This window comes from Lepisosteus oculatus, chromosome 8 (genome assembly GCF_040954835.1).
Source record: "Lepisosteus oculatus isolate fLepOcu1 chromosome 8, fLepOcu1.hap2, whole genome shotgun sequence".
Taxonomy (NCBI): domain Eukaryota; kingdom Metazoa; phylum Chordata; class Actinopteri; order Semionotiformes; family Lepisosteidae; genus Lepisosteus; species Lepisosteus oculatus.
In genome coordinates this window covers 11702930-11725572 of record NC_090703.1, presented here as the reverse complement: position 1 = coordinate 11725572, position 22643 = coordinate 11702930, and the positions used below count along the sequence as shown (strand labels likewise).

General features: G+C 39.1%; 1 protein-coding gene across 2 annotated transcripts in view; it reads left to right on the top strand.

The window, feature by feature from the left end:
- The window catches only part of wdr25 (WD repeat domain 25), a 37147-nt gene extending 14837 nt beyond the window's left edge, over positions 1 to 22310 (top strand). For both annotated transcript variants that reach the window (XM_015350259.2, XM_006632394.3), the window contains exons 3-7: positions 6657 to 6804; positions 17931 to 18061; positions 19915 to 20085; positions 20492 to 20632; positions 20996 to 22310. In XM_015350259.2, the coding sequence (XP_015205745.2) occupies positions 6657 to 6804; positions 17931 to 18061; positions 19915 to 20085; positions 20492 to 20632; positions 20996 to 21217 (813 nt within the window). In that variant the 3' untranslated portion in view covers positions 21218 to 22310. The remainder of the gene's footprint in view (positions 1 to 6656; positions 6805 to 17930; positions 18062 to 19914; positions 20086 to 20491; positions 20633 to 20995) is intronic.
- Positions 22311 to 22643: the final 333 nt, after the last annotated feature.

Here is a 22643-nt window from a genome sequence, read left to right as displayed (position 1 = left end):
CGTTAGGTGGGCACAAGATGCTTCTGTGTTCAGGGGTAAAAAAAGACGAAAGACTATCACAGAAGAAATGTTTTGTTATTTATTGCAGATCATGTGAGAGTAGGTGATCCCGTTATAGTCTTCAGGCACACACTGTCTTTGTCAAGGTCCTTCAGGGTGTCAGAGAGGCAGAGAGCCTGAGGTTTATGTGTGGCTCTCTGTAGGTGTATAAGGATTCTGTTTGTGTGTGTATATATGTCAATGTTGTTTATTTTCAAAAGCAAACAAGTATTTTGTCTGTTGTAAATATCAGGCACAGTAAAATAATTCAGCACCTATTCTTGATTTCTGTAAAATAACATTCTATCGTGTCTAAGAGGCTTTTAACTTTAGGTCAGAGGTCAGGGGAACTACACACCTTTTTTACTGCTGAGTCTTGTTACGTTCTTGAAGCCTTAATTGACCCAACAAACAGATTAATATGAACGTTTTAATTCCGTTAAGTTCCCAAACATGTTTTATATTGCCTTTTGACTATTGTGTTTCATATGTAACTCAAGACTTTAAAACTTAGCAAAAATGCGGGGATTCTAATTATGAACTTGTTTATTTTATTAAGGATTCAATTAAATGCAATGTTCAGCAGGAATGAAAACAGAAGCAGGTGTGTGGGTTCGCTGCAGAAGGGCTGGGAAAGCCTTGGATAGACCAATAAGCTGCAGTATGTCACTCAGTGGCTGTTCAGGATACATTAGGATTCTTGCTGTGAACGAATGTGGTCAGTTTCTCACTGTCTCCAGCTGAGATTTCCCTCTGCTGCACACAACTAGTACACTTTCTTCCAGAGCTGTCAGTGGCTGAGTGGCCAAGCTCCAGGTATGGCTATTGTGTGTGGTAATGACTTCTACGCCTGTCAGAAATGTCAGAGATTTTTTTTTTTGCAGCACAGCATAGAAGGTGCAGAAGCATCAGCATTGCTTCAATTAATTCTCTGTCTGGAGGCAGGAAAACAAGCCCAGGAGAGACTGTTTATTTTTTTTAGTTATCCATGTACTGTTTTTTACAACAGGCTTCTGCTCCACTACAATTCAAATATAATTACTCAGTGTGTGCATATATTTAAATCAACCGTATCTATGAAGGTAGAGATTATGGGCGATTCCAGGAGAGGCCTTCATCAGGGATTAACAAAGGATGCTGCTTCTGATGATGAGGATTTTACAAGCAGTGCTTGTAAATTAAGTTTGCCCATTAAAACAGTGTATTGTGAAAACAGCGCATTGCAGAGCAATGGCATTTACCACCTATACATGTGGGACTATGAAGAACCTGTTGTCATGGAAATCAATAAAAACATTAGATCAGTGCTTCTGATCTATTGTACTTGTCAGCCTGTGGCTCACCAAAATACTTTAAAATAGCCAGCACAACATATTGTACTTATGTTTAAATAAACACACATTTCTTTTAAATTGGAAACATACTATCATTTTAAAGAGAAACATTTGGCTTCACTTTCTTTACTAGAATTTCAGTGTGAATTGTGAGCTTGTTTCGGTGGACAGAATATATGGTGTGGTGCTGGAAAGAGAGGGTCAGAGCTCTTGATCCACACTTGTTAAACATGATCTCGTTAGATTCCGCTGCTCAGTCTGTGAAGCACTGTACTTGATGACATCAATATCACTTGTGTCCTAGGGTATGACATCTTGTAGTTATTGGGAATGATGCCCTATGCTGTGTTGTGTGTCAGGGTTGTCCAGATTTGAAAAGAAGGGGCCATTCGGTTCGTCCAGCTAAAAAACATTGTTCAAGATGGTTCTATTGAACCCAGCAAGCACCAGATGTTCTAGTTCCATGATGCACACTTTTTACAATGAAGTTATTTGAATGGGCCAACAAAGTTTGTATATTCCTTCTAATTAATGTAATTCCCTAATTACAGATAATACTACTGTTATTACATCTTGCTTTGCATTCTTATTATTTCAGGTTTTTTTCCTGTACCTGTGAAGTTAAGCACTGCCACCATTAGAAAATAAAAAATCCTGATCTAATGCTGCACAAGATATGCTTTAACCACCCCTTGAATACACATACAAATGTGATTGATAATCCTATTGGACATTAGGAAGTTGCAGACAATTTGCTGTAGCAGTTATGAATAGTCATCAGTTTCTTGTTTAGCAAGAGATGGTGGTTGCTGGTAAAGTGAAAGGAAAGTGTTTTCTTCGCTTGCACAGCAGTAAAAACCGCTTTATTGACAGTATGTGAATCCCCTAATTTATCACTGGCTGCCTTTTCTTGTATTTTTGTGTCTTTCTTTATTGGATGTATCTAATATTTTTAGTGATCATTTTTTTTTGTTTTAAAGCAAATCCAACAGTACTAATCCAACAAATTTGTTTCTTTAGGCCTCTTAAATGTAAGATTTCTAGAGCATGTGGGTGAAAAGCTTCATACTGTATATTGCTACAAAAAGGCTTTACGAAAGTATACAAGGAATAGACTGTGTGGATTAATCAGTGAGTAGATTAAATATTCATAACCCCCAATTTATAATGAGTTTTGCCAAGAAAATACCAGAACATTTGGTATGTTTACAGTTCTTTGTTCTCTGGTACAGCTTTGGTGAAAAGAGTATTAACTCGGGTGCAATGGGTTAAACAAATATGTATTTACAATGGCAATACACACACTAAACTACACACAACATAAACATACAACAAGTTGAACTTTGTACAGATTTTCAAATAAGGTGTCCCTGAGGCATAACATCCTAACCACCCCCAAAAAACCCAGACTGTTACCAAGTATTCACATGCTCTAATATAAAGCCTACAAGGGCCAAAATAAAGCTACCTTCTAAACCAACAGACTATGACCTACTGTTAAATCTCTTTCTCTGTAAATCTGTATGTTACAAATTGAATGGGAAACCTATTTCCTGTTCTAAGAAATGCACCCATATACCAGGAGATGATGTTTGTAATAAGGGATCCTCCACATCAGAGTTTCTTAAAGTCAACAAAATAGCAAGCTCTCTTTACAAGGTTCAAACTCTGGTCTTTCTGGATGATCTGTACAAGGAGCTCTCGTCTTCAGTCTTCTTCTCCTGTCCTCTGTATGTTTCTCTCTCTTTTTCTTTCTCTGTACCGGCTTGTTTTTATGCTGTGTTCCTAGTCAGTTGATGACACTCAATGATTTACTAAGACAGGGCTGAATATCCATGATACATTGTGTATTTATCATTTATCCCTTTATTTAATGATTTTTACCCTTTTAGAGAAAGATAATGAGGAACAGCAAGGGCACTTAAATTACAAAAGGAGTAAAACTCGTAACTCCACTGTCTAGGGGATTATAAAACTTACTTTAGAGACAGGTCATTGTGGAGTTACATTTTTTTTCCTTTCACTTTCATACATTTCTGTACAAAACCCCAAAATTATTTTACTTAACATTTAAAGTTAGGCACCTAATATTCTAAAAAGAAGAAAAATAGTTCCTTTTTAACCAGGTTATGAAATATCTGCAACACTGTGTTTTATTAGGACTGATAAAAAAAGAAACCTTTTTAATCTGTTTATGCTCAGTGTTTAACATTAAGGCTCTAAGCTGTTAGAAATTCCTGGTAGCTGATGTTAATGTCAAATATGTCTGAGATAATTATGTAGTGATTACAACACATTTCCCATGCCTACAGATGATTTGCAATCTTGTAGCTCTCTCACATTCAGCACATCACTTAATGTTAATAATTAGGACTGTGTGAGTCTGGGGAATTCATAAGATAACACCAATGTTTCATATTCCGTCAAAAATAAAATTATGAAAATGGGGGGAAAAAATCATATTTCTTGAAAAATTTTTCCCACAAGAAAATTACTATATCCACTGGAAAGGGGGCTAAAAATATCGTGATGAGAAAGTCACTGCCTTTTGATGTGGAGTTGTGCAGAATGGTAAAAAGGAATTTAGAACATTAAGATTCTGAGCGTATAACAGCATCCCGGCCGAAACTCTGAGTCCTGGCTATTACTGGGGATAATGGGATTGTGTGGTGTGTGATTGTGTGATGACGTCTGTGGCAGGTAAACGAAGCAGGGAATGGACAGACCCCCAGGGGCAGGGAGAACTAATGCAATTTAGCATAGCCCTCCCTGGAGCTCTATCAAGTATAAAGGGATGCAGCTTGACAGGAGCAGCTTTTTAAATCTTACCAGCTTAAAATAAGAAGCCGCTCAGTGACCTCCATTCCATATATCGTGATCCGTGACAGAGTTCCTGTAGCCATCAGAAAAAATGTACAACCTGCTGTACGTGTTCTTATCTTCAAGACTGGATGCCACAGTTGCGTATACGTTTAAAAATATGAGATGATTTTTTTCTGTAAGACAGGAGGAAACAATTTCGAATGTGTTTGTTTCTTCTCTCTCTCAGGCCTGCAAATCATTATCAGTGTGTGACTCACACTGGGCAACTCTTCTGGGTGGAAAAAGACCACCTTTATCATATTATCACCGTTTCACTTTCAGTAACAACAGCAATTTGCTGTCATTTAGAAACAAGGAATATCTCTCTTCAGAAGTGAGGCAGCCAATGATAAATTTGATTGCAAAAGAGCTGGGAGTGAAGACACTACATTATGGATTTTTTTCTTTTAGTATGAGCTACTAAAATTGTTGTATTCTAAAACTGCAGACTTTTTCAAGATGAGAAAATTCAAGGAATTAGTATGCACCATTATTTGTAATGCTTATATTGTATTAAATTGAAAGAGATTTGTAGAATACTGCCACCTAGTGACGTTTTGATGAGATGCTGTTTACAGCACAAAGCTGTGTTTTCTACACTTTTCAATTTAATCACAGGGACACCACGGGGATTCACCAACAGTTTGATTCAGTTAATTTGTGTTATTACCTTTAAGTTCTAGAGGACCAAACCATTGATGATTTAGTTAGTTTAATGTCTCTCCAGTATAGAGAACCTGCTTTCTGCTGAATGAATCAAGGTACTGGGGGATTGGTGAAGAAAAGTACACTCACTCAAAGCTGTGTTGTAATTTAGATGGGAGGCAGGGGATTGAAAAGACAGATCCCAAGGAATCAGTCTTTTTTTGCAGCGGCAGTATATGCTGTGAATGCAAACCAGTTAGAGAGAGTGTCTGTCAACCAAAAACCACCAGTCTCGAGCATTGAACCAGCTGCAAAGTATGAGTTTTTGCCCTCTTTCAGTGGAGGTTTTTAGGCTCTGCCTTGTGCAATCATTTCTCTACATCTAATACCCAACCAGAAGCCTGCTATTGTATCAGTCAGGGTTTTGTTGTCACATTTCATGCACCTGTCTAAACGGGAAAGTAAAATTAGACCCTCATATTTTTGTAGTGCTTGCCTGGCATTGTAAAACATGAAAGGCAGTAAACTGTTTTTATTTCAAGCACTCTTTCACACTGCCTCTCAGGGAGAGTCTCAGTTTGTTATGTGAAACAGAAAGAAATGTATCTACATTTCGCAGTCTTTTTCAGTGTAATTATATATAAAAAATTCACAGGATGGGCAGACTGTCAGTAAACACTGAAGTCCTGCACTGGCTTGTTCAATCCTCTAGGGGAGATCCGCTGTACAAATTCAGAGAAAGTAAGAAGAGATGCCTCCTATTTAATGGAAATGTGAAAAATGTTGCTTCAGAGAAGTAGGATACTGGACAAAGATTATCTGGGGAAAAACATTTGATTTCAGACAAAGAGCATAGGGTCATTATGGGAGAAAAGCTCAAAAGAACAGCCACATTCATTTCTATTTATATGCTTACTTTAGATCAATCTCAGTGCCTAAGAGCTGGGATTAAAATATTAATTTAGATGTGGAAAAAAATATTTTTGACTATAAGAGTGTGTAGTTTGTTTCAACCAGCCAATTTTAGAGAATATTTGGAGTGAAACCGCAACCTGTAGGGTCAAAGAGAGCCACTCTGGGCTTGAGCAGATAATTAACTGGCTATATTTATGAGAAGAATTTGATTTGTTCCACGTCTTTACAGAAAATGGCTAGATTGTGGCTGTTTGGGAGAGAGTGTGTAGGGCCATTATTTGAGTTACAGTTGGAGCTAAGCATCCACTACTTCAGGGGATGCAAATAGCACTTTCTAAATGCATGGCAAACATGTTAATATTAAAGTAGCAATTAATGGTGTATTGATCAAAGACACAATTGAATGACTTCAATTGATATCCATGCGGTTGAACATTAGTATCTCCTGCCATGATACGTTATTTACTTATTACTGTAAAATGTATTTAATTCTTTAGGTATTGACACCAGAACACTTGTTACTGTGCTTTTCATTTATACTGGGTTATAAGGCGTTTGTAAGTGTCACCCAATTTGGGTCATACAGATAATTCACTAGGTTTTTAGAACAATTCGAGTACATCCTTACTGTTAAACCTGACCTACAGAAATGGTTGGATTGTGGCGGTCCACGCCCAGTGACTCAAATCATCATTAACTTGGCAATGAGTTGCGTATTCACTTTTTGGGTTCTGCTCATCTGCCGGAATGTTTGAAAGCTGGTGAACTCAAGACTGTTTTTATTTTGTCTGAAGCTGAGCCCGGGGGGGGTTTGTGGGAGCGGAGAAGTGGCTGACTGGGTGTGCTGTGTGCGGTTCACAGGTGTGGGACGGAGCCGGAAGTGGGCGCCTCTTACGTCGCTGCTCCTCTCACACCGAGGCGGTGCGGGATGCGTGCTGGGCTCCCGGAGGGAGACACGTCCTTAGCGGCTCTTTTGATTCCACGGCACAGCTGACGGATGTGGAAACAGGTGAGTGGGACTGATTGACAGGCCACCGGCTAACTGTTACATTCTCCAAATTGAGTGTTAAAAATGACAAAAACAGCGAAGTATAGAAAAAGAACTATGTCTGTGTGCAAAATAAAATACAGTTGTGCCACGCGATGGACTGCGACGTATCCTGCCTTGCGCCTGTGACTTGCTGGGATACGCTTCGGCTCCCCTGTGACCCCATATTAGATTAAAGTGGTTAGAAAATGTACGTACGGTTTGAAAATGTTTGGATGGATATTGTAACGCTACGGGGTTCAGGCGGGCGCCCTTGCTGCATCAGGTCGGCCCCCCACCGTCGGGGGCTCGAACCCCAGGACTCTGGCATCACTCAACAGGGACCCAGCCTGGTGAGCTAAAGAGAGATCTCTTTACAGCCCAGCAGCTGTCGTCCTGCTATTACAGGGAAGGGTGGTGACGTCACCGCTCTGGTAAGCCAGCTCTTACACAGTACCTGTCGGCCGTATGCATTACACTGTAATATAGTTCCTAAATATTGTAACGATCGTGGGCTTCGGTACGGAATGGAGCACGGATGGGACAGGATAGTGGTTACAGCGCTGCGCCTACACTAAAACACAAACACACGAAGGGAAGAGACTGTCTCCCAGTCTCCTCCCCACTATATACAGTCCCGTAGCCCTGCCCCCAGGCGCTGTTCTCAGCCCGCCTTGCGTGCGCATGGCTTTAGCGCCCCGTGTGGCTCTACAATATTGTAACGCTCACGGGGTTCGCAGACAGAAAGAAACAGGCCGGAGGCTCTGGCACAGGTTGGCAGGACATTCATTAAAGACGCTGAGGGGGGTTACACACACAGAGACAGGGATATACACCTACACAGACACAAGAAGGAAGAGGGCGTCTCCAGCCCTTGTCCCACTATATACGGGTGGGTAGTCCTGCCCCTCAGCCGCCGTTCCCAGCTTGCCTTGTGTGGGCATGTCTACAGTGCCCCACGTGAGCGCTACAATATGTAGCAAGCTCAGTGAAGTCCAGCTGATTTAGTTGGCCGCCATTAAGAGTGAAGAGAAAACTGAAGCTTAAGTGTGTTGGATGACTATGCTTTGCACAATAAGTCTTAGTTGGCAAATGTTTGTGAAAGTTCAAGTAGGCAGCTGCGTCAGCATGCTTTGGCTACAAAGGAACAGGTAATTGTTTCTTCCATGCTGAAAGGAAAAGAAAAAAGAGACAATATTTCAGCTGTGGAGCCTTCTTCAGGTGTGAAGAAGGCTTCCTGAAGGAGGCTCTACAGCCAAAAACCTTGTGTCTTTTCTTTTCCTTTCAGCACGGAATAAATGTTTGTGAATATTGCTCTGGTAAATGAAGTGCTTTATATTTTGTGTTAAAAGTACTTTGCATGTGCATTTACTGCTAATAAATAGTCAAGGTCAAATCCCAGAATTCTAATTAATTTGGTACAAATGAATTCATAATAATGTTTGAAGAAACAGTTTTAGAGCAAATTTAAAATACAAATCAATTTCAGTCTTTTTTTTTTCTCAGTGCAATGGGTTAAAGAGTTCAGATGGTCACCTCACCCTCTGCATCATTTATGAAATGCGATTAATCTGAGGCTATTCAGAGGCTTTATCTGATATTATCTGAAGGCTTTAGCAGATCAGAATTAGCTAAAGGTTAAAAACGCTTTAAAAAATTCAGCAGATTTTCATTAGTGAATCTTTCTGCTCCCTGGGCTGCCGGGGGTGGGGGGGTGCACGTCACACTGTCTCTGCTCATTATCAGCAGCCAAAGAGACGCTCTGACAGGTCCGCACTTCTCTTCTCTTGGGTTCAGCCCAACTATTGAACAGCTTAAAAGCGCATAGAATTAATTTACTCAACCCTGTGCATGCATCTCTTAATGCTCTGTTTTAAAAAAGGTTGAGTTGGGTTGCTGTTTTTCTTTCCAAGTTATTATTATTGTTTTATTTTTTTTTTGCTTTTCTTTTAAAAAGAAGAAATTGTTCCAGAACTTCAGCGTTCCTGGAAGGCTTTGCGTAGTCCCCCCGCGCCCCCACTGTGAATTTAGAGGGACGATGAGTGCTCTCATGCAGCTCAGAGACTCACTGCAGCGATTAAGATTAATTGTTCTTTCCCGAAGGAAAAATGAACCAAAGTGCTCCTCTTCTTGGTGATTGATTACTTAAGTTATTCAGACATTTCCCTGGCAACATTAGGTACAACAAAGGAAGGGTTTGAGTTCTTTGAAATTAGTTGCTGAATATTGTAATGTTCACAAACTATTTTGGCTTTGTATGTAAAAAAAGTTAATATGTTATTCATATATTAATATATCCATACCTATTAGTATATACAGTATAGTATGACAATTTTATATTATATAAGTATACTGTACGTAGGGTATAATTTAAAAGGGCAGGTTATTACGTGTTGGACAGCCCGAATCAGACTAATCAGAGGGGAAGCAGACTAAAAAAGTGCATCATCAAGTCATCTTATTTTCACATTTTGCCTAGAAATTTGGTCTATGGGGTATCTGCACACATTCTCCCATAATTTCTGATAATATTATTAGATATTCTGTATCTCTGCTTTTATATTTGACATTATAAGCTATATCTGTATTGGTTTGGCTTGTCACTACACTTAATTTAATTTTGCAAACAAGTCAAGTGTTTTTGTCTTGTGTGCTGGACATTGATATAGGACTGTACCTATGGGACATCTATGTAAGGAAGGACAACATTTGTTGTTGGATTTGGGGGCCGCATGATGCCTTTCTATCTGTCTTTAATTACGTCATAACTTTGTTGTAGTGCTTGCAGTGGCTTGTGTTTAATTAAAAGCATTTTGTTTCCAAATCTGAGCACCAGTGGTCTGGATAATCTGCGTTGCTTAAAAATCTAATATAAATGTAATTAAAAATCAAATTAAGCTAATTAGTGCCAAGTGTAAAGTTGAGTGCTACAATATCAGTCCCAGTGTGCTGATTTGATCATGTTACACCAGTGATAATACTATTCTTCACAAATTAGGACTCTGTTTGCACACACAATTAGCCACAAAATCCTGTAAAAACATTAACATAAAGCATAACATTGTGTTCTAGGCACTAGAAGCTATGACCGTGTTCTGTGTTTTTCTGCTTTATTTTTATCAGTTCTTCTTTTAAATTCCCTGCATAATTGTTTCCACAGACCTATTAAATATTACAGCAGTTCCAGGAGGGAATCAATACAGACTATATTGCTTCAGGCAACCCACTGCTCTCTGCCCAGTGACTTAATCTAATTTTAATCTTGTCTGTCACTCTCCATGTACTGTTGTGACTCATGCATTGTCAATAAATTGCCAATTCTTTCTTTTAAGTGAACGTCTGTTGCTGGCACTGAAAATGTGAATGGGACACTTGTTTGAAAGGGCAATTCATAGTACGGTGTCGAGATTAAACGTCTGGGTCTGCTGTGTGAAACAAAATGTTCATTTCATTCATTTTCAAAGTGTCTGCTCTCAGTCCTTCACAGCAGGGGTTCCCCATCCTGGCCGTGAGCTTGTTTCAGTGAATGTAGGTTTATCTTTTGGTTTGGTGCTGTGTGACAGAGGAGCCTGTCACGGGGTACAGATAGCACAGAAAATACAACATTCATACACCTTCCATTGAGTGGTTTCTAGATAAATTCCTGAAGGTGCACACTCAGGGCTTGACTAGTAACTGCTATTACTTAATTTCATATACATTCACGTACATAAACATACCTAATTTCACATACATTGAAATACTTAAACACAGGTATGAGTGAGTATCGTGGTGTGAATGGAGAGCGCTCTCAAAATGGATGTTACTCACTGTTTGTTTGGTGTCAGTACTTCTGGGGTGAGTCAGCCTATAGTGGCCTGAGCAAGGCCAAAGTAGATCCGTTTTTTCCAAACTGGCTCCACCGCAAAAGCACCCAAGCAAACAAGTGCAGTCTATTTACAGTGCTCCCAGTCCCCCACATCAGAAAACAAAACTAATTATCCAAATAAAGGTAAGTCCGCCTTCTTGCTGGAAGGAGCTGAGCAAAGGTCCTGATCGGCAGTTTTGAAACATGATCTCATCTGATTCTGCGGCACACCTGAGACCTTTCTACAGTGCAGCACTTGATGAGGGGTTCCCCGCTGCTTTAACAGCGCTGTCCCACAAAGGTGCCTGAATTAATCCCTGTTGATTTCAGTGTTTTTTTTTGCAATGTAATAGAAAATGTTATTGTAAGGTTTAACATCTGCATAGAAAATTATCCTTAAAGTATGGATTCATAGTTCATTTTAAATGATCTACTGCTAGATTAAATGATGCAGATTCATGTCCTTTAGAAGTTGTGATCTAGTCTCTGATTTCCTAATCTTTTATCCTGCCCAAGTGTCTGTTATAATAACTACATTATTAGTGTTGCTTTAATAATTTCCCATACTGATGAATGGGTTTGTGCATATATTATTAAATATGTCTGTTTTTCATGTTGTTTTTCTTCTTTCTATAGAGTGAATTGTTTTCTGTGAAAAAAAAAACACTTTTGTTGTTTAATTAAACCCTGCTATCTTGTCGGGAATGGTTACTTTTGGGAACCATCTTCCGTGTGCTCTCCTCAGAGTATATTGTAAGAAACCCACACCATTCCTCCAGCAGAGCCTTATTTGATTTTGATATAGAAAAAAATGAAAACAAATGCTTCATACAGAATGAAGGACTTCTTCCAATCCAGTCAATCTCAGATTTATACTGTATATATTTAAAATTATGTAGTAGCTTGAGTAGAAGTAGGTTTTGGGGATTGGCACTCCTTGTTTTACCATTAGGACAGGATATGTTTTCCTTCACAGGTTTTTGAAGCACCCCTGTATTGCAAAGGCACTCAGCCATGAAACAGGATAGTTGGATTTGCATTCTGGTCGTGGGGAGCAGGCTCTGTGCTGTCTGCCTGGTATTGTTGCTTAAAGAACTGGATGAAAATGCTGGGCTTCTGCCACTGAGTACATCTGCCTGTTTCTTTTTACCTCCTGTAGCTTAATCCTAATTGTGCCCCACTGTTTTTGTCTGATTTTCTTCAGCTAATTATAAATGTGTTAAAGGTTGAATTGAACGATTCGGTTTCTTTTCTATGTGTAATTGTATGTATTTACTGTATATGGTGTTTTTTGTCTTCTGTTTGGCATTGGCTTACAGATATGCCTCCTTTGTACAATATATATAACGAGGTGGGTTCTCTGATGTTTTAATATTTATCACCCAAGTGAATTTGTTTCAACTGTTGTACAGTTTAGGATCAAGATTATCAACGGCAGCATAGTTCTAAAACAGTTGAAGTGTAGGGTGGGGAAAACGAGAACTTGCTCAGGCAGTCTCACTGCTGTGGGGACATACTGTCTTGCTGACAGCGGTCACTCTGCTGAGAGGGAGAGAGGACGCTAGATGCGGGTGGTGGAGACCCATGGAGTTTGTTCACAAGCACCATCTGCTGTGCTGCAAGATGCTTGTCATGCTTCAACCGACAGATGTCAGAAGACAGCTTGCGTGCGGCTCTGAAGTTGAACCCCAGCAGTGTCTTTGGCTTTACATGTAACTTATCCTTGAGGATTTCCTTGTTTCCTCATCAGATGACTGTGTGGGTAGAATTCTGAAAGACACACACATCAGCTTTTCAGATTTCCATAGCCTTTATTAATTTAGAACTCTATAACTCTATAAGCTCTATAACATTTCATTAATGTATGGAGTGAAATAAACTACTTCATTGTTCATGATAGGGTGTTCCAAAATAAGGTGATCTGTGATGTAATGGTACATCAGACATACAGTTAGGCTCTGGGATGTCTACACCTGCAATGTGACTTGGAAAGCTAGCTAATTATCCAAACAAGGCCACTAAATCACTCTATGATAGGATTAATGGAATTCGCCATTACTTGAAAAAAGAAAATGGCAGAAAAGTTCACGTGCAAAGTAAAACAGTAAAAAGGGATTTTATTTATTGGCTGTATTTTGGTGTGGAGTGCCATAGTGAGGATTTATTTCCTTCTGTGAAGAAAAAATTAAGAGATTGATTTGTAACAAATATTGCATTTTTGAAGAAGGCAACTCTGTGGATATACCAATTTGGTTAATAATTGTAAGAGCATGATTTGTCTTATTAGGAGATGTATGGCTTTTATATTTCATCACTTCTTCTGAATATTTTCCTGTTCTGTCACAAATCATTGTTCTCTCCTGTGCTAAAGGATGCTGGTAATTGGTACATAAAGAAGACTTCCTAATTATGCATAACAAGGAACTTGGATTTCATTGGCTTGCTTAGCTCAGTTTCATTGGCTTGCTTAGCAGTGACCTAGATTTAAAAAAAGATGAAAGCAATCATGCAAATCTAGATGTCTGTTGTCAGACTGAAAAAGTTTTTTTTTTCTTTTAGCTTGCTTGCATCAGCACCAGAAACATTTGACTCCCAACATTTTCTACAAAAGTGCTTGTGTCGTCAGTGATCATCTTAATGCATGTATTTCAGACGCAAAGCAAGCTTATCTTACTGCCCATTGAGCTGTTTGTTTTCTTTGGTAGTTTAAAAAAGAATCAGATAGTTCAGCGATAAATTGGCTTTAAGCTGTTTAAGGTAAAAGAAACAAGTGCTGTCTCAGCCCATTTCTTTGAAGTGCCCTGGAGAGAGCTACACAATTTACCATGAGAAAGAACATAGAGCCATATTCAGTAACTCATACATCCACTTCAACACGGAGTTTTGAGATGCCTCACACCCTGAGCACAGCAAAACATCTCTGTTTGACAATTAATTCAATCTGAAAAACATATTGATTGTAGTCTGTCAGGAACAGAATGAGCATAAGGTGTGTCGCTTCAGCATGTGTTCGTAAAGTCTCTGGAGAATGGCAGTATTGTCTGTACTACTCTAAAATAACAAGGCATTGGTGTATAGAAGTAACAGCAAACCTGGAGATAAGGTGCAGTCATCATAGTTCACATCTGTGCGATTTGAAATTACTTTATCTAGAATCATTTTTTACATTTGGATGTAAAATCTAAAAAAAAGCTTTATGAAGATTTTAGGTATAAAGAGTAAGTAAATCAGTTGAGAGTTTGCTGGCATCTATCCTGGTTAATAACAGAAAAGCTGGGATTGAGAGAGCTGAGCTGATGCAGGAAAGTCTGAACTGCTTTCATTTAAACATTGGGAACATTAGAATGACCACATTTACTGAGGTAATGATATACAGTACAATGATTCTTTACATAAACTGGTTATATATCTAGTAAAAAGATATGACTGCTTCACTTATTCAGTAGCTGCTTACCAAATATGCAGGCTGCATTCAGGTTATTAACATTCAGCCCTTAGCATGATTTGCAAACTACTGATGGCAGTCAAATAAGGGCATTAAAAACTACCCATAAAGCATAAAACATCCATCCGTCTCTGTCTGTCATTTTCTCTGTCTGTCATGTGATAGTGCTCAGGACGGCATGCTTCGGCTCAGGTGGTAAAGATGTGAACAGTCTAATGCAGCAGCCACTGAAGCACACAAATGTAGCAGTAAGGATTGTAAGCCCAGTGTTAAAGTGAAGAGACTGTGACGACACCTGCATTCAGCAAACTCACTGAGTCTCAAGGATAAGGACTGGGGATGTCTTAAGTGCTTGTTTCTCATCAAGAGGGAAAGGTTTTTAATTCCACAGACGATGAAGTGGGTTCATGTTGGTTGCTGTGTAACATGAGGCTTGCTTGCTCGAGTAGGGGGTCATGTGTGCTTTAGAAGGGAGATGTCATATTCTTCTTCTTTCTGTTGTTACTTCCCACAATGAAGTAAACAGATACAGGGTGTAGCACTGCATGACACTAAAATTGCTTCTTCTTAACCTGTTTAGAAAGTAGCTGACCGTTAATGTTTAGAGACGTCCTGAACATTATGATTTTTGAATTGTATTAACTCTGTCCACAGCATAAAAATATTTTTAAAGTCTGTCGTTTGTACACTGCAGTTCACTATGCTCCAAAGCAGCTACCATACAGTACCTTGAGTAGCTACCTAAATCTTCAGCCAGATTTTAGAGTATAAAATCCCGAACCTCTGGGTTTAAAGAAAGCTTCTACTCCACAGCAGTAAGACACCTAAACTCCACCTTTTAAATCCTTCTACCCCCTCTTACACTGCTTTTGCACTGAAGTGAAAATACTGCCATTACTTGAATTTCATGTCCCACTGCTAATTTAATGTTGCATACAATTACAGCTGCTACATGTCCCCGTTTCCAACAATTTGTGATGTGATTTGTTATGTCAATTTCTATGTCAGTGTTATGTCATTTGTCATGTGACAAATACCATGCTAGTAAGCATTTCATTCTGCACGGTTACATGTAACAATTTCCTGAGAGCTAAGCAGATCTAAAAGATTTGTGCATTTTAGGTTGAGGAATGGCAGCTTCTGCTTATATTATGTGCATCTTTGTAAAACGGGATTTCTCTCTTGATTAAAATAAACCAGACTTTTTCTCTTGAATTCCTCTAAATCTTTCAATTTAAATATTTAATAGTTCAGACTAAAGAAGAATGGTTACCTTTAGGAGGTTACAGCAATTTGTACAGAGAAAACCTTCTGACTTTAAATATTAAGCCATGTGGTGCAAAAGGGATCACTTGATGTTACTGTGAATGTCACAGTCATTTCATGTGAAACACATTTAGTGTCCACCCCTTAGCTCCCACGCTCAGCGTTGCTCTTATAAGTACTGTAGTTGTGTGGGGTGACATTATGAACATTTTATTTGAAGAGTTGAAAATGCACACTAATGTTTTAACAGTAATGTATGGTTGGACACATCAATCAAATGTGTTAGTCTGAAAACATGTGGTGAGACAGACAGCTACAAAGTAATTTGCTCGACAATCCATGGTGCTGCTTGTAGAAGTGGAAGATTATGCCAAATAAAGGTTACTTCACAGCTTGCCATTTTGTCCTTCCAAACTGTAGAGAATGCACATCACAAGTCACGAGAAGGAGCTTGCTTGTCATTTGTTGAAGTTTGCCATAATTGCTCAGCTGTCTAATCAACACAAAACATGTAATTTGCCAGAATGGTTGAACATTTTTATGTTGTTTCTTGCATATTGAATAAAATTGCTCTCCTCTCAGGCTGTACTATTAAATGCTGGGAATCTGTCTACATGTTCAAGTGCTTGGGAGTGGAGCCCTTTCATTGTATAACACAGAATGTAAATTTAGCTGTCAGCATGGCAATCAGGTCCAAGTACCGTTACAAGGCTACTGACAAGATAATTGCCTGCCGAATTTGGGATCAGGAGGCCAGATTAAGGAAAGAACAGTGGCAATGTGTGAATGTTTTGGGGAGTTGTGTTTATTATCAAAAAACAGATAAAAATGTGCTTTCCAATATCTGACACACTCTGGCATATATAGTATGTATACATCTCAACAGAAAGAGAAGAAGGAGTGACTGCAGGTCAGATACAGTACAGTAACATAATATACAGTACTTGTATATTATCTTTTACAACTTACAAGGAGCACCCTACATGGTTATGGTGGCATTTTATTAGTATGCATTCACTGTTACTTATGGTTTAAGGGTTGTGTTAAACTAACTAATATTTATAGTCAGAGTCAATAAGCAGTGGGCACAAGGCATGGACAAGACACCAAAGTGGGCCAGTTTTCCCAGAAGCCTACCAGTACGTTTATTTGACTGTGGGAGGAAATCAGTGCACTCAGAGGAAACCCATGTAAACTCCACATAGACAGCACCCCAGGTCTGGAATTAAACCCAGGGACTCAGTGCAGAAAGGCAGCAATGCTAATGACTGTGCCACCATGCTGTCTTCTGGCCCCTTTCGTTTCATTTATATTTATTCATATGGCTGACACTTTTATCCAAAGCACCTTACTTTGGATAAAAAGTAAGGCGAGTCACATGCAGTCAAAAAATCTAAGGGTCCGTTGAACAGTTGTATGAAGTACTTGGAGATTCAGTGCCTCGTGACAGGAATTGGAACATATGAGCACAGACAGTAAGTAAGAGTTAGTCACGGGGTTCTGGGGTGAGGAAAATGATGAATGGTTCTGACTGTGGTAGGTGGATAGTTCCACCTTTTTGGAGTTAGTGCCTTATTGATCTGAGGATCTCAACTAGGTTTTTCTAGAAAGAAACCAGTGTACTGTGTTGGCTTCATCAATGTGACTGAAAACATGTTGATGTTTCTAACCTTTATAACAAGTGTTATTTCTAACTCTTCTTGTGTAATACTCTTTACTTTGAATGGGAATACAAAAATAAACTCACTGGGTATAAAATGATGTTGTTATTATTGCTGTCAAAATATTTAACTTCAAATAATTAATGGAAATGTAAGCTTATGCATGGACAGTTTAGCAAAGGATGCTTAAAATAATTAATAGACACTTATGTGTTTTACTGACCACAGTCTATTTAACATTTTGGTGTGAAACTCAAAATGAGTGATCCTCAATATAATATATTGGCTCACTGTGAACTCTGAAAAGCTGGGGTATGCTAAATAATGCTAGATAATCACATGCACAATCTTAATGAAGATTGCTGTTGAATTAGCTGCTTAATGTTGCCTCTGTTCTAGATAGAAAAATGTCAGTCATTGCTTCTAAAGAGCATAAATGATTGATTGTTAATTACTGAAAAATTGCTGGACAATTATGAATCCAGTTGGGAATTGTATTGCTGTGCTGGAAAACTAGATATGTGTCATTTCAATTAATAAATGCAAGAATATGTATCACAGTGCACATACAGAAAATTCAGTGTTATAATGTGTCACATTGTAGTCCTATAAGGTATTATTTCAAATACAACTTCACTGTAAATCTGAATCTAGAAATGAGTTTGCCAGTAGACCCTGCAGTTAATTACAGTGGGAATAGTTAGAATGCAAACCCTTTTTTAAGCAATGAATAGACTAGACATAGCTCTCTCTAATACTTATTGCATCTGACAAGATGCAGGCCTGTTTCACAATCACAAATCTCCAGATCGATTTGAATTTATGCTCTATAATTGCTTGATCTGCTGTTTTCTGTTCGTTCATGTGGTGTTTTTGTTTGTGTCCGCAGGACAGCAGGTAGCCAACCTCCGGAGCCAGTTTAAAGTGACCTGTCTTTCCTTCCATCCCCGGGACCCCAATGTTTTTCTTTGTGGGGGGTTCAGCCCTGAAGTCAAAGCCTGGGATGTCAGAAGCTGCAAGGTCATCTTCAAATATGATTTATTTTTGAATTTCATTGGATTATGTATAGTAATTTATTGTATCCGTTTTAGTGCTGGCTTATTTTACCTCCTGGCTCAAGCGACCAAATTATTAGCGGCTTTTAAAGAGCCAACTCTGTCTGCACTTTGTACAGCCAAAAACTGCCATTCTGTGGAGTCATAGTGGTCAAGCTTTTTGACCTTTTAGCTCCAGTGAGCTAACCCTAATGCACTTACCATGCGTTTGCAGGGTCTTGGATATCGGATCACTGCCACTTTAATGTAATTGCTCTGAAAAACCCTGTTTGTTCATTTCTTAAAGAACTAAAGAGCTTCTGCGTGATAATGCTAAGAGAGTATTTGAGCCTTTCTTGTATTTACAGGGGTGGGAGGTGAATCTTGACTGTAGATAAAAGATAGTCCCTAGTGGGTTATATCATAATGGAAAGATGACTGCTCCTGCCAGAAGGTTTTGATGATTTCAGTACTGAGACAGAGTGTTGAGTAGCAACATTAGTGCTAGTGCAAGCAGCCAAAATCATCCTCTCCTGCTGTGAAGCCAAACATTTCCTTTCTACACACCTTAAAAGGGATTTATGGGCCTTAGCACTTTAGTACAGCTCTTTTCTTTTTCAAGAATTCTTTTGTGGATTGGGAATAATTCGGCAGTTTCTCCTGTGTAAGGAAGCTGAGAAGCAATATTAAAAATGCTGAAGTCTATTTTTATAGAAAAGCAGTGTTAAACCAGTGTTAACAAAGTGGATTGTGGTTTCTTGGTTGTATTTACTGTCTCTTGTACAAACAAAATGTGCCGGAGTCCTGGATCCTGGACAACCTGTTGTAGCATAATATAAAAAACGTAGTTGATCACAAAAACACAGAAATTTACAACCTTAATTGCAGAATAGTACTTCTTACACAACAAAGACTCATGAGAGAAACACCTTCCTGTACATCAAAACACTCTCTAGACTCAACAACCACTAACACAATGAAAGCCCAAAGTCTTTTATATAACTCTTCACTAATTAACACCCAATCTTTCCCTCTCAAGTAGCATAATTAGCACATTTACACCAAGTGTGTCTATTTACAGGTGATAGTGGTCTTTGACAGCCTCTAGTGGTAGGTCATCTGTTGCCAACTTTACAATACCATGAAAGACTAGCCTGCCACACATGATGACCTTCACAAAACTGTTGTGCTCTACAGGCAGCTATGAAGGACAAAGACACTACTTACACCACTTACTAAATAACAACATTAGACATGTTACAAATAAGTGGCACCCTTTCAGTCCATTTAGTTTATTTGATAGTTGGTGTCTTATTGATTCAAGGACTTCCCCAGCTGTTTCCTAAAGAAAGACCAGGTATCAGCTTCAACAACATGGCTGATAGAATAAAACCCTTGTGCAAGTCAGCTTAACTCAGCTACGCACTGTTAAAATCAATTATTTAAAACAAATTAACTGTATATACGTTCTCTCCTCTACCACATTGACTGCCCCGTATGGCAGTCCTGTTATCATTGCAGGCCCTCTCTTTAGTTCTACAGGGGTAATCCATCACACATGCATACAGAATGGATAGTTTTTTTAAGCTTTTCAGCAGTAGAAAACAGCTAACCTGATTGGATATGAACATGAAACATCCCCAGACCATTGTTTAGGTAGATTAGGCAATCTGTTCTGCTTTTATTGTTTCTAATACTGCTGTGGTTTGTTTTGCTACTTACACTATGCAAATTTAAATGGGATTTTGATTGAACCCAAATCAACACAGTGCCTGACCTGCAGTGCTGTGTACGGCCTGTCAAGATTGGGCTGAGACTTGTTGCCTTCTGTCCCAGCAGGTTGTCCGCGGATACCAGGCTGGGGTTCAGCAGACATTGGATATTCAGTTCCTTGCCGGAGGGCAGGATTTTGTGACGAGCACAGACTCTGTCAGCAGGGACTCGGCTGACCGCACTCTCATTGCCTGGGATTTTCAAACCACAGCGAAAGTGTCCAATCAGATTTACCACGTAAGTTAAATGCAATATATAGTTTGGCCAGCAGTGTACTGTACATCAACGTAGGCTGAACAGAACAAATAAAATCCGGTGGGATCAGAGGTTTATGGATGCTTTTTCTGAGAAACATCTGAAAAAGTTAATTTTTGAAAAAAACTTTGCAAAACATGAATTCGACATCACAGGAGCCTTAAAAAAGGCCTTCCAGTTGTTGGTTTAAGACATGGAATTCTGACTTAATTGGGTAGACAGGGTTTGTTCTGTAGTTGTTCAGAGGATCAATAATTACAAATCAAAAACCAGCAAGAATGTCCACATTTGTGAAAATAAGGTTTCTTCAATTTTTCAATTGTGGTTGCATATGCAATATAAAACTACATAGAACTGAGCAGCAGTCACTTTTTTTCTTTCTCTGTAGGAGCGATATACATGCCCCAGCCTTGCTCTGCACCCGCAAGAAGATTTCTTCGTTGCACAGACAAATGGAAACTACATAGCACTTTTTTCAGCACAGCGGCCTTATAGGATGAACAAAAGGAAACGCTATGAAGGCCACAAGGTTGGGATTGCTGCAATATTAGCAAGACGAATACAATTTCCACGTGTGTGTCAAATTACCGAGCACAGAATTCAAGAGAATTAAATTGCTTGAATAACTCAGTACAGTTGATAAGATCCAAAAATAAAACTTCTTCAGCAAATAAAATTCTGCAGTGGATAACAATTTAGGAACTCCCACCATCCTAGATGAACTCAAATACATGTATACCATGAACACAAAGTAGCTTTCCAGTCCTTAATCATCAGCACCCGTGTTATTGCCTTTCAGTCACATCTTTATAAAAAATGTCCGTACTAGCAGGCTTGTTGCATGAGATGTGCAGTGAGGCTCATCTGAGCTGTGCTGTGTTGTGTATTCCAGGTGGAGGGGTATGCTGTAGGCTGTGAATTCTCCTCAGACGGATTGTTCCTGGTCACTGGGAGTTCTAGTGGCACGGTACATTTCTATAACTATCAGAGCTCCAGGCTGATCAAGACTCTGTCTGCACACAAACAGGCCTGCGTCTGCGTGACTTTCCACCCTGTGATGCCAGCTGTAGCGGCTACATGTGACTGGAGTGGAGAAATCAATATCTGGCACTGAATGTTTTGACAGGAGCAATTGGAGCACTGCCACTGAGGATTAGACATGCTCACAAACTCACACTTCCTTTGGGGCTGAGGAGGAGGGCTGCAAGAGTTTTCTCTTATAAGAGTGTTATTCATTTTTAAGGCCATCTAGGAAGAGTTTTATGATTTAGTTTTTTCTGATTGTGTCTTTTAATTTACTGCCCACACCTTACTGTGTCCACAGAGTTTAATCTCATGGGGATTTACAGAAAGATGGTTTAGCTGCACAGTACACAGAAAGGAAAACCTTCCCAAAGAGGTATTGAAATGACTGTAATCTGAAAATGAATTCAATCCCCTGATCTCAAATCAGTTTCCAGAAGACCTAGTATCTTCTGCTTTTTGTTTGAGACCGAGTCTCTTAAATGATTAATTATTTTCTTGGTTATCCATACATACCTTGAGTTTTTCTCAAGGTTCTTAACAGTTGATCATTCAGTTCAGTAAAGGTACCATTATCTATAAAAACCACCTCTGAACCTGGTTAAAAATATTAAATTATGTATTTATTTTATGTTAGATCAATACTTTACAACTGAGAGCTTGTGGTGAACAATAACCAGAAGATACCAGACTAGAGGACTCTAACAAAGCCTCAGCTCTGTGGAATTGACTGTGAGACTTCTGGCTCAAGCTTTGAAGTCAGTATGCTCCAGTTTTCTTTATGCTCCGGCTGTTGAACACCAATCTCTGGGGATTCAGGAAATAGTTTGCTAGCAGCATCACCTGGCTGTGAACTGGCAACGGCTATGCTTTACTCTATGCTCTGTTCTGGGAGCATCATAGGCAGCAAGAAACAAAAAAAGATATCTTGCGTGACAGCTTTTTCAGAACCCAACTGAAGTACCTGTGAGGTTTAACAGTTGTTTTCCTTGCCTGTGTTCAGCCCTTCTTTTACTTTCATGCAGATGGCTTTTGAGGCCAGTGGCAGAATGCCAGACCATCTTCCATCTGATCCGGCTCTGGTGACAGTACAGTCCGGGCTCCAGATATATGGCAGGAGAGTTTATTTTAAGCACAAGAAGAATCTCAGTTTCTGCCATACCTAATAGAATGACTCCTTTGAATTCTGTGTGCCTTTGGAATATTATTTTTCTCCATAGAAATGGACTCTGCCGTCACATTAAGAACCCCATTGTGTCCGTGAAAGAGCTAACTTTACAAAGGCTGAACCGCCCCGTCCATGCTCCTGAAACACCTCGATGCATCCTAGGAGCTGTAACATTGTGTTGGAATAAATTAGATAATATGTGAAATGGACTGTCTCCCCCCTAAAAAAACAAAGACTATATAAAAATGTGCATCTGATAGATTGTCCTATATGTCATTATTATTCACAATTTTGACAATTTTTTTTAATTGCTTGTTCTATAAATTTAATTTACAAACATCAAAGGTAC